The 12,740-nt window shown below is 41.5% G+C and overlaps 1 protein-coding gene across 1 annotated transcript in view; it reads right to left on the bottom strand.

Moving 5' to 3' along the window:
• Positions 1–12,740, bottom strand: part of dntt (deoxynucleotidyltransferase, terminal) — a 134,570-nt gene that overhangs the window by 41,621 nt on the left and 80,209 nt on the right. Inside the window, exons 9-10 of the mRNA XM_012862358.3 lie at positions 9,377–9,625; positions 8,631–8,714 (exon numbers count right to left, since the gene is read on the bottom strand). Of these exons, the coding sequence (XP_012717812.2) occupies positions 8,631–8,714; positions 9,377–9,625 (333 nt within the window). The remainder of the gene's footprint in view (positions 1–8,630; positions 8,715–9,376; positions 9,626–12,740) is intronic.

Raw genomic sequence — 12,740 nt, 5'->3', positions numbered from 1 at the left:
TGACAGCGAATTTAATGTGCTTCAACATATTTTTTAACAGGTGTACCTGGGTTTTGATGGCGGCGGCTGATCGTTCACACATACACAGCAAGTTTCAAGGGTGGATCCTTTTTTTTTTTTTTTTTTTTTTTTTGGAGGTGCCGGCGAGGGTCACGCAACCCTCCTGCCCGGGGAGGGAGTCAGTCTGTCTAGGAATGATGAAATTCTCCACCTGTCCTCATTCATCAAACCCGCTGCACGTATTAATTATCACAAACCTTCAGAGTTACAGCAGAGGACGCACACATGCACTCAGGCCCACCTCCGCTCCACAAGTAAACTACCCAGCCAGCGTGACTACCTCCGACTTAGACTTCAGTTAATTAAGCTGGCTGCTCAGGAACTGATGTTTGCTGTAATTGCCTCAAACACTTGAGCTACGAACGTTTTCACGGGACGAGTAAATGTCAGTCGTGTATTGTCGATTAGCCGTGTCCACTCCTTAAAAAATTCCCCAATCAGGTCAGGTTTCCATGGCTCATGTGGATTAAAGACTAATTCTGACCTGAGGTTCCCGTCGATTCAACACTGTTATGATCCTTTGGACTGAGTTTTATCAGCCACTTTGGTTTCATTGTTTTATATCTGGTAGTCATCCTACTGTTTCACTTATTTTATGGTTAGATTAGTTATATATAGTTAGTTAATAATATATTGCATGGCAGTATAGCCGTTTTAATGTGGGCAATATCAAAGGGGTGAGAAAAATTTGGTTAATCATCATTGCAATGTTCAAAAACAACGTTATAATTTCATGTTTTCCCAACAATGTGCAGCCCTACTCATGGTGTTTGTTTTAGTTTTTACACTCAGTAGGTTATTTTGAGCTCAGCTTAGTGACTGTTTGCTGACTCACTTTGTTCCAATTTTTTTTTGGTTGTTTTTGTTTTTTTGCCAATTGATGCCATTCTCCATCAGTTCTTCAGTTCACGTTTCCCCAAAACTGGTTTATTTTTTTAGTTAATTAGTCCCGTTTGTTACTCGTACCAACAAACACTTCCTACCTGTCCATATATGTCCACGCTTCTTTCATTTAGTGTCAAATCTTGCTTTTGTCTTACCTGCATTGTGTTCCAGATTATGATTTATTGCTCACATTGTATAAATCTTACTTGCATCTGGCCTGCTTTGGGGTTCTGTGTTACCCCAAAAGATTTAACTTTTTTTTTTTTTTTACCACAAACAGAGGTAGCCGAAAACTCTAGGCCTTTCAGTCTCAATCAGGATAATCCTTGAGAATGTTAAGCCATTCCCTGACTAGTGAGAAGATATGATCACCTCCTTAGATCGTCATCTGAAAAATTCTTGTTGGCAAAGCCCAGCTAACCATGTCCAGTAAACCATGAAAACACATCTTCCAGGAGCTAATGAGAGCCATGGTTCTCACATTGTGAGCTGTTGCAGCTTATTGCATCACATTTTGCTGAAAAACTCTCACTTGGATGGAGGAGGTTCAATCTGCAATATCACCTGAGCCATGAATGGCATTCTTGTAACACCATGCATAGTAGAGCTTAATGTTTTCCCAATGTGTTGGTTTTTTTTCTCATACAAGAATTGCTTACAGTAATTCAAAATAAAAAAAGTCTGAAGTCTCGATTTGTTTAATCATCGCTGGTCCTTTTGTTAAGAGAGCCAGAAAGGCATCTTCTCATGTTATTGTGATGCACAAAATAAATCTGGCAGAAGGTGGAGGGTTGTTAAGGTTAACATACTGCTGACAGTGAAGATTGTTATAAGTTAGGATGTTAAGGTCTGTGCAATTCTCAAAGTTAACCAGCACGGTTGGTTTTATCTATGAATTACTGAATTCCATGTAAAGAGTGGAGTGGATCATGCTTATAACCATATCAGCAAAGCTTTATGTTAAAGGGGCTACAGACTAAACCAGTGGTCTTCAACCCTGGTCCCCAGGACCCCCATGTTTTGGGTGTTTCCCTGCCTCCACACATCTGATTTTAACACACAGGTGATTATCAGGCCTCTGCAGCCTTTGATTGCTGCTGAGGAGGTCATGCCATCATTTGATCCAGGTGTAAGTGGAGCAGACAGGACCAGGGTTGAAGACGCCTGGACTAGACGACCATGTTGTGGGTTCTTGTAGTTGGAATCACCAGTTCATCTCTTTTTACTGTTCAGAATCCACATTCGTTATCATGTTAGCAGAGGTTTTAGTTGTTTAACTGGTTTTCCACTGCTGAGTATCTTTTGCCTTTACCTTAAGATCAAGCTTTTCTTCTTCTTCTGTTGCTTTAAGCATCTGACTCAACTGCTTATGAAATGTTTCAAACTTTGTCTTCTGCTTTTGGGTCCCTAGCAATAACAATTACTTCAATATTAATTCTGGACTTTAGTTGGGTCTGGGGTATATCAGAACACGATTTAGAGAAAATTGCCTCACGGCGAGTGTGAAAGGTGGCGTGGTGGTTGAAAAAGTTAGCATCTTCTCCTCGTACACCATGATACCTTCTTATGCAGCCTAAAAAAAAAAACTCGGAAATTCCCTTTGATTGTGTTTGCTCTCTCACTTTTGTGTGAATTTATTAGCTTTGCTATGAACTGGCATCCAATTCTGGCTTTTGTCAACTGACTCCTCGAATAGGCTCCAGGCTACACGTCACCCTAAAGAAAATTAGGTGGCTATAGAAAGAATAGTACGGTTGTCTGAAATGTCTACCTTTTGAACCTAAAAAAAAAAAATCCTGTCAAGTTAAAAGAAACCCCATCTGTACAAGCAATTATGGAACAATGGCCAAGTGTGAATAATTAATTCTTTTCTTTTATTCTGGGTGTGAATACAGGTTAATTGTATGTTTTTGTCTTAAGCCAAAGGGGGGCAGTATTAAAATGGTTAAGCTAACAAGGGGACGGAGAAATGTGTACAAAAGAAGAGAAAACATGGCAGACTGTGTGGAGCCGTACCTTTTCTGTCTGCTGTAGTCCAATTGTAGTTAGACTATAGTCAAAAGAAATAGGTTGATATGTTTAATGGAACAGGAACATTGTTGTTTTGTTGGAAAGATTTCTGGAAATACAAACACCCTTTATTTGGAGTTCTGAGCGACCAGAGTCAGAAACCTTTCCAACAAGCTCTATGTCCTTCTTTCATCCATCCATTTATTCATCCATGGTGGCTTAACCTGGTCACTGGAAGGCCGGGGCAGTCTCCAGTGGTCATGGAGCGAGAGCCTGGGTACACCCTGGATGGGTTGAACGTCCGTCACAAGACAAGAAGCTAAGCACACGCACAGTTACAAAAAAAGCGTAAGAAGAGTACGAGCCTTACATACACATTTCTGAGCTGAGGGAGGAAGCCAGACAGCCCAGAGAGAACCCACATGTGCACGGGGAAACATATAAAGCTTGTGCGGAAAGACCCCAGGCCCAGCATTAGCTCATGATCGGGCTAACTTCATTTCCTGTGAGGATGCATCCCGGTGCGTGGGCGTGCACGGAGAGAAATCTGCACTAATCCCTGAGCAGACAAGGTTCTTTATTGTTCCTCGCTTCTCCTGCCGTCTCTTGCTCTCTTGCTGGCACTGCATTGATCAAGATTTAATGTTCTTATCATAATTATATGGCGTCCTTGAGATCCACGTGGAGCTGGCTGGTAATTTTAACACATGCGTCACGTTACAATAACTTAAAGGTATACTATACAACCGGGGTTGATTTTCCAGAGTCCAGAGTGCCACCTCAGCAGGAGGTACCCTAAATGTTTTAAATCTCTATATTGTTTAACATACTTGAATGACATGGTGGTTTATCACAAGGCCCCTACATTAAACGTCCAGATTAAAGCATTTAAGCATATCTCAAACAGGTACGACACCGTCCATCAATGAATGAAGTTGGTCAGCTCTGCTCTAAAGCAATGCACAGATTTGTCCCCAAAGATGGAGCTGCTTGAAAAGCTCTTTTCCTCGGCCTGACAGCCTTTTATTCTAGCTTCCAACATTTGCCCGTTGGACTGTCACCATGATGAATACCAACCAGCGCACGGCGCCCTGCCCGTACGCACCTTTTCTCTACAGTGGCGGTCGGAAATGGGTTCATTAAAACCTTATTTCCAACAGCCCTCTGGAAAACTGCCGTCGGGACTCAAACAGAGGGTCTGATACGGTGACTGGCTTTGTAATGATTTCAGTTTTGTTTTGTTTGGTCAAAGTGGTCTGCACCGCGCAGCCACGAAGAAAAGAAGTCTATCACTGTATGGGTGGGTGAAAAACTCTCTCTGTGATTTCACCTTGATTTCTAATAACAAAGGAAACAACACATCCTCCCTGCAACTCAGGTGCTTTGGCAGCACTTTAGAAATGTGTTGAAATAAAATAAAAAAGGACAAAGCAAACTTTTTAATCATTTTTTCCCCTTAAGGCCAGGCCTCATGTTCCAGTCGTAATATAAAGAAATAGCCCAACAAATGATCAAAGGCATGCTGGAACTGGTGAAAGAAAAATGTTTAATGTTTGTTTATTCCTCATGTAATTTGAATAAAATGCATACTGACCAACGCGTTGGAGGAACACCCTTCTTTATAAGGGTTACCGTCCGGTTTGCCTTCACAATTCGACTGAATGGGGGGGAAAAAAAGCCACTAATAGAATAACATTGTGAGCAATCGGGTGTCGACCCATGAAAGAAAATAAAAAGGGAGAAAAATAAATGAAATAAAAAAAAACAGAACAACATAAACAGAATTAAGACAACCATCCCATGTCCTAATACTATTATCCTGATACTACATCTTACTATCCCAGCGTACTGTAGGTGGGTCTCCTGTAGCGGGGAAGCATGGGAACTCCTCTGCTCCCCAACACCAGCGCGATTATTGCTTAATGTGCGCCTCCACGAGTACAGCTGTCAACATCCATCGCCTCACGCCCATAAAGCCTCGTGTTGGAGGGTCATTTCCCGTAATTGGTCTGGATTATGTTCCAGCAATGGCCAATAACCCACACACTCTCTGCCAATAGGATTGAGTCACACTGAGATAGATTTGACATAAACGAACCCCCCCCCCAGTCACTGCGTTTCTGTGCGACAGTTGCGAAGACCCCTCCCTCGGCGATGCAGGGACTTCCCCAGAGCCTGTTCATAATTGAGTGGAGATCATTAGGATGCTGTAGACTTCTGATCTCTTTTTTTTTTTTAAAGCATTTTATAATAAGACAGAGACCAGCTGGTGTCCATTGAGAGTCTCCGAGGCCCGGATGATTAAAGTCCTCTAAATGACCGCCTTTGGTCCTTTAGCTGGGATGTTTCCCCTTTAATCAGACATAAGTCCTCATCGCTCCCCCTGTTTCTCTCTGACACCGGTCACACAAGCCGCGCAGAAAAGCGCTTCAAAACCTGCCGGCCAATTAGGAGGGACACGAAAAAGATGAAAGCCCTATTACCACGTTGTCCTAAGCCATACGTCGAACCAATTAACTGCAGCGAGCGTGGACGGGAAAAAAAAAAAAAAAAGACACACATCTCCTTTGGCCCAAGGCAAAGTGTGAAAAGAATACGAGCCGTGTTGTGCGCAGGCGGAGGAAGGACGGACACCGGGACACTTAATTGATCTTCATTAGGTTAATTATGGCTGTGATGCGGAGCGCGGAGTGGAAAAAAAAAAAAAACGGGTGGCGCCGCCGTACAACCCCGTCTAAATGCGACTTGTGAAGCTTTCTGTTGACCTTGACGGCTCAGAAAGAAGGAGCGACGGTCCTGTTTTGACAAAGCAATATATGCAGAAGATAGTTTGACCGGCTTTAAAAACATTGTCAAATACAAGAAAGAGAGACAAAATAAATAGGAAAAGGCTCGCTTTTTGTGCTCTCACCCTCTTATCCGCTCCGGTGCATGGGTGACTGCACTGTCAGCAGGCGCGGCGCTGCCCTTGCATTTAAATAAACAGCATCTGAGCTGGCTGGCTGTGTATAATGTCTGTCAGGGAGCTGCCACCCGGTGATCTCGGGGACTCTGACCTCCGTCCCCGGGGGAGCGGCTGACGGGACGTTGTAGTGACAGGGTTTCTTCCCTGTCGATCTGCACGCTGATCCCCCTTTACACCCCTTGTCCCGCCCCGGCTCCAAACTCAATCGGCTCGCCTGTCTGTGCTCCATGCATTGGAAATAAGTCGGGGGGGGGGGGGGGGGGCGCCTAGGAGAGGATGCAACGAACAGTCGAGGTCTCAGGATGAAAAAAAAAAAAAAACAAGCTCAGGAAGATGCCCGTCAGTGAGATTGATGGTTCCCTGGATTTTTGTTGTCCTCCTGCCAGTACTATAAAATTTTCTATGCTGAATAATAAGCCTGTCAGCCAAATACTCTTGTCGGGTGTCTTTAAAGTTTACACTGAGATAGTTCTTTCAGGAGTGGGTCTAAGAATAATATGGCAGTAAATCAGAGTCCTGTGGATAAAAAGAAAGCTGAACTAGTGTTTCCAGCTGAAGACATGAAAATCAATCGGGTTAGATTTAAAGCCTACGAGGAAAAAGCATTTTTTTTTTTACTCCGGTTGAGACTCCCGTAATGTACTGTGTTCAGATTTTTATTTTTATTTTTTTCTTATCTATACAAGAAAATCTAGGTTGCCAATGTGCAACACTTTAATCTGAATTCAGTTATGTAAGAAAGTATTTGCCCCTGGAGTTAGCGTACAGATTTGGAGAAAAGATGGAGCGGTAGCAACCTTCCAGGGACCGGCCGACCTACAAACAATACTCCAGCAGGTCACCTCCAAGGCACTGCAGGCCTCGCTTGACTCAGCTAAGGTCAGTGGTCATGAATCAACAATGGGAAAGACGCTGGGCTAGAACTGCGCCCATGGCGGAGTTTTAAGGTGAAGCCCAGTTCAGCCTGAAAAGCAACACAAAAGTCCGCCTGACATTTGCCAAAGAAACAAACCCCGGACCCACTGAGGAATCTGAAGACTTTTGGGGGGAAATATTCTGTGGACCGATGAGACAAAGGTGGAACCTTTCAGAAGGTTTGCGTCCTGTGACGTCTGAATGAGTTAAATTTCAGAAAAAGAACCTCATGCTGGCGGTAAAAACGTGGCGGGATGGATCTGGAGGACATGCTGTAACTGCTGGAATGATGAATTCTGCTCTACAGCAAAAAATCAAAATGTCCGGTCATCCGTTTGGGACCTCATGCTTGACTTGGGTTCTGCAGCAGAACAAGGGTTAAACAGACCATTCATGCTCTAAAACCGGCTAACACGGGCAAATTAAAACAAGTACAGCAGGAACGGCAAGCCAAAGTATGTCTGCAGCAAAGTGAAGGGGTCATTGCAAAAGTTGGAGCATCAAGGGATTTGGTTTCGGGAGCAATTACCTGTTCACATTGGGTCAGGTTGTTTTGAATTGAGTTTTTCTCTTTAAATCCATTACATCATCGGTTGAAAACTTCAATTTAAACTTACTCAAAGTATCTTTGGCTAATTTAAAAACCTAAATATGTAAATATTTCTTGATAGCACTCCATCATTAACCACTTTTTACAATTAGTTAAGTCAGATTGCATTGCTGAAACACTTTACCAAAAGGTTTTAAAAAAAATTATCCCACCCCAGTATTAGGTTGTTTACCTCGAATGCATCAAAGAAGGGATGAAAGCACACAAATTCACAATTTCATCATTTCAAAGACCTATGTAATCATGTAAAAGTGAATCACGCAAGCACAATATTTACACAATTATAATTTACCAGGAGCCCCTGCCTAAACACGTGAACAGATCGTGTCCATACTGCGTTATTGTGAAGTTTTAAAGTAAATGCACTTTGTAGATGCAATTTGCTACATTGTGCAATATGCTGTAGCTGAAAGTCAGAAAATTCATTTTGGTTTTAATTAAAAGGTCAAACGTCATCGGGCCAGAAAACCTGAAAAAGTCTTTAAAGTATGGAGCATAAACAAACAAGCCTTTTCAATGTGTTTTTTTTTTAAAGCAGATAAACCATTGTTGTAGAAAATGGACCGCCTTCTTGACATGAAGGAGCTTTCTAATAGGAACATGTTAAAGGAATAAATTGCTGCTTATGAGCTAAAAATAAAAAAAGATAGAGTTAGCACTCTTACTTTCCCCAAGATCATTTCTACAGGAAAGGTGGGCGTGCTTTCTGAGAGGAGGCAGTTTAGGTGCATTGATATTTAATCAAACACCAAAAACAGTTTGTGCCCAAGGATTATGGATTTGGCATCAAATAAAGGAACAAATCCTGCGTCAGCAATGACGGAGAACGAGTTGAGTCAAAAGCCAGAGCGTCAAGGCAATCGCAGGTTCCCAAATGATCATAAGGGTTGTCAGGTAAGGAATGAGTTGTTATAGCATCATTTTTTACTTTTCATGTGTTGCCGTTTATAAACGACTGCTCTTCCAAACCATTCATCCTGCACGTTTTTTCATAATATTTAGCTAATTTAGCTTCATTAAGTGCTTTAGTTTGCATCGGTGGCTTCTATCTGGTCAAACCTTTTTGGTGACCTCTCTTCTTTATGTAGCTCTAGTTAATCCTTCAAGCTGATTTTCTTTTTTTCATTAAAAGCAATAGTTTTAGGTTGAAATTATACTTTTGGTGTGCCTTAAAGTGAACAGTACCTTAGTTTTGTCATACAAGGCATGGTTGTCCAGAAGCATCTGTCGCTCCATTCGAGCAAACCTTCGTAGGTCTCTCTCAAACATCTGTGAAAGAGGGGATACGCAAGTCAGCTGTCTACATCACACCTGAGCGTACTTTGTTTTCATTTAGGACCCCTATTTTATTAAAAAATATATATATTTTTTTTTACACCTTTACCTTCATGATTGCTTAATATTGGCTAAGAAGTCAAAAAAGTCAAAAAATTCATAAATGAGTGTATCTGTCCTTGATTTGAGCAGTTAAATAAGATGATCTGCCAATAGAATAAGATTTTTGAACTTAAAATAGGAACAACTCATCTCCATCATTTTATTTCAAGTGCAGGATGTCTAATTATCTTAATTTAGGGGTCAAAATACTCATTCCATTGGCAGATGATCTTATTTACCTGCTCAAATCAAGGACAAAAACACAATGTTTAAGAACATTTTGCTTATTTTTAGATCCGTTTTTTGCAGTGTAACCTCTAACATATATGGAGTTGCAACGGTCTCAACATTTACAAATACACATATGTGATTCATACATGCATGTATAAATTTAGAGTCTCTTCTAGCGCCGTAATCAGATATCCTTATTAGAAAACAATAAGTGGTGAGAAACAAAAAGACTAAATGGTTTTGGCATCTTCTTCCACTTTTTTCCCCACTCAAAGCTTCAGTCAACAACCTCACGACCATTCAGCGTGTGAGACCCTTCATACCCTGGAGCCAGTCCAGCCGAGCAGAGTATAGGCGTAGCGATCCACCGGCGGAGACACCAAGTCCACGCGCACAGCTCTCCAGTCTCGGCTGTCCCCCTCCGCTCTCTGGAGACCACCCTCCACCAGGCTGGCCTCCAAACGCAGGATCAGGAAGCACTTTGCAAAGTGGTCCATGGCCTCAAACCTGTGGCTGGGAAGTTTTGACATGTCAAAGGTCGATGCCTGGTAGTCAGAGAAGAGTAGAAGGCCCTGATGAAGAAGAACAAAACAAAATGCAGAAGTTTCCTTTGTGTTATTGAGCTTCAAAAGATAAAATACCGTTTCCCATTCAAAAGATTTTTCCAACTAATTCACTATTTCAACATCTCTGTTTCTAAAATTTCAAACATAAAACATTCATAAAAGACAGACAGTCTAGCTCTTTCAACCACACATCTGAACGGGTGCAAACTCAATTATTTTTTTTCCCTCTTTGGCTAAAACTACTCAGTAAGTGAAGTTTGGCTAAATCCATAAAGCCACATCAGACACACTCATTTAAAGTAACCAGACCAGTTACGTGTAGCAAATAAATTCAGCAAATGTATCTAAACATCCCAGATTTGAGGGACGTTATTATTATTATTTCAAATCATGAAGTGTAATTAATTAAAGCAGAAAAACAAACACTTTTTATCGTAAATATGTAATTATCTGAGCCATTCTTGGGATGTATACTATGCTCGTGCGGGAACAATAAGAACTGAAATACTTTACTTCATTGTGTTGAGAAAGTATTTACATCCATTGGACTTTTTTCCTTTTTGCCACACTGAAGTCATAATTTCAAATGTATTTTTTGGGGGATTTTATGTGATAGCCTGATGCAAAGAAGTACAGGAATGTGAAGTGGAAGAAAATGATACGTAGCATTTTCTTATAAAACTATTAAAAATCTGAAAATGGTGGCATAAATAAATTTTGATCTCTCCAAGTTGATATTTTTCTGAACCAGATTTTGCTGCAAAACAAAGCAGCAAACCTTTTGAGGTGTTTTATTCCCAGCTTTGGAAACCTTTAACTAACCTTTCGGCCCATTTCCGCTTTGTAAAATAGCTCCAGCTCTATCAGAATTGAGAGAGAGAGCATCGGCGAACAGCAGTTTCCAAGTCTTACCCCATATTCACAATTACATTTAGGTCCAGACTTTGACTGGACCAGACTCCCTGCCCTTGCTGAAAAAAAAAAAAAAACATCCTCACAATATGATGCCGCCACTCCCATGCTTCACCAAGCTGGTGGTGCAAAGTTCATTTTCCATCTGATAACGTCTTGCAACTGAACTTTGGTTTTATCTGACCAGAGCCCCATCTTCCAGTTGTTTACTGCACTCTTCATGGCATCTGGCAGTTTGCAATCTTTTTCCGACTTTCTTCTTGCTCCTCTTCCATCATTGGCCTGATTTGCGAAGGTCAAGACCAATTGCAGAATGTTGACACCAGTGAAGTGAAAACTCTAGCATTGCTTGAAGTTTTGTTAAAAAGAAAAAGATAAACTCCATCAGGGTCATGACCGATAAAGGCCACACGCCGAAATATGTTGGTCGGCAAAATAAGGTTGTTCCTGGGTACTTTCTTGAGCCTCTCCATGCACACTGGGAGTTGGTGAAGTGCAAAACAACGTTTGGATCTCTTTGGCTCCTCCAGCGTTACCACAGCATGTATGCTAGATTATTTTAGCAGCAGCAGCAGAAGGAATAATTGTTGCCCTTCTCTTTTAATAAAGCCCTTTAGATCACATAAGATATTTCTGTTAGTAAATGTTCTGTTGTAAATGTTCAAGTTAAAATGTTTTACTGTTTTCAAATGTTCTTTTTTGTTTCTACACTATCCCTACTTGCTTTTATTCTGTTTTATTTTCCAATATTTTAATCATGTAAAGCACTTTGCATTGTCTCTGTACTGAATTGTGCTATATAAATAAATTTGCCTTGCCTTGCCTTGCCTTGTTAGAAATGTTTGTCTGAATACCCTGATACCATAAAAAAAAAGCTTTGTATTCGTAAAAGCATTTGCATTCCTCTTTAGGTGCGGATCCAACACCGGCTCAGGCCTAATGAGCTGTACGTTCTGACAACAGAACAAAACACAAACCCGACAGAAATTCTCATGCTTTAGTAAAATTTCAGACCAAGAGAAAACAATATTGTTCAGCTAGAAACTCGACTGCTTTCCTGGAAAATGTGGCTTTCTATGAGCAATTTGACTTCAAATGGTGTTTAAATGGTTGCGTCAGGGTTCTGTTTCTTCATGCTGGATGTTTACCATCTTAAAGCAGCAAACCTAAGGAAGGAGTAGAAATCACCAGGGGTGATGACGTCTCGTTGACAAGCGGACGCGGTTGACGTTGAGGTTAATTTGTCCCTTTTTTTTCCTCATGTGAATGCCGATGCATAGATGAGGGTTCAACGTCCGTTCAGCAGCTGCGCTGTTCTGTAAATGAGAGCGAGCGTCTAGACGGAGGGTTGTTTGTTGTTGATGGCGGTGGTCGGTTGGACGGCTTTTCGCTGCTGAAGAATCGTCGGTGATTATTGAAATGACTGGTGTTGGATGTGCAGTGAATCACAGCCCCAGAGGATTTACACAAAAACTTTGATCTGCCGTCTCCTCTCCCGGCAAAACTTATTCTAATTTATCCAAGGGACGTCGTCGCTGCAGGCTATTAGTTTTTTCTTCTTTCTGTTTTTTATCTGGTGCTACAACGAGGTTATGTGCATGTTTTCAAGAGGGGGGGGGGGGGGGGGGGGGTAGCATGTAATGATGTTTTGTTGACAGTAAATCTCACACATATACTGTATTATTATTATTTTTTTACTTTTCAGCCAAGAAATACAGTTATAAAGTGTCACTGTAAACAGGAAACGCTGTTTCATGACAGAATCTGCTATGGTTACAGGGGTTGACATTTACATTCGCTTTCTCATTTCCCCTCTTGCACAAATTTAAAGGTGGACCTCAACGGTTGGACTGCAAGTCTTGTTCATCCTTTGATTCCCAGACAACTGAAGGGACTTTGCACATTATGTTCAAACAATTAGATACACGTAAAAACCGTCATGGGAATGTAAAAAAAGTCATACAGGAAGAAGCTAACGCCTCTGAAAGGAACAAAAAAAGCCAGATTGCCGATTGCAAATACACACAGGGAGAAAAACCTTCATTTTAGGGGACGTGTTGACCATAGCGTTGGCCTTAATGACCACAGGTACATTTGGAGAAAGGAAAGGCCGAGCCGACAGGCGTATTATGTGAAGCACACAATGTGTGGGTGTTCTGATGGGGGGGGGGGGGGGGGGGGTCTATTCAAATGGACGATGATCCTATAC

The sequence above is a fragment of the Fundulus heteroclitus genome, chromosome 22 (genome assembly GCF_011125445.2).
Source record: "Fundulus heteroclitus isolate FHET01 chromosome 22, MU-UCD_Fhet_4.1, whole genome shotgun sequence".
Taxonomy (NCBI): Eukaryota; Metazoa; Chordata; class Actinopteri; order Cyprinodontiformes; family Fundulidae; genus Fundulus; species Fundulus heteroclitus.
Note: the sequence above shows the minus strand (reverse complement) of the source record. Positions and strands in the feature narration are given on the sequence as shown.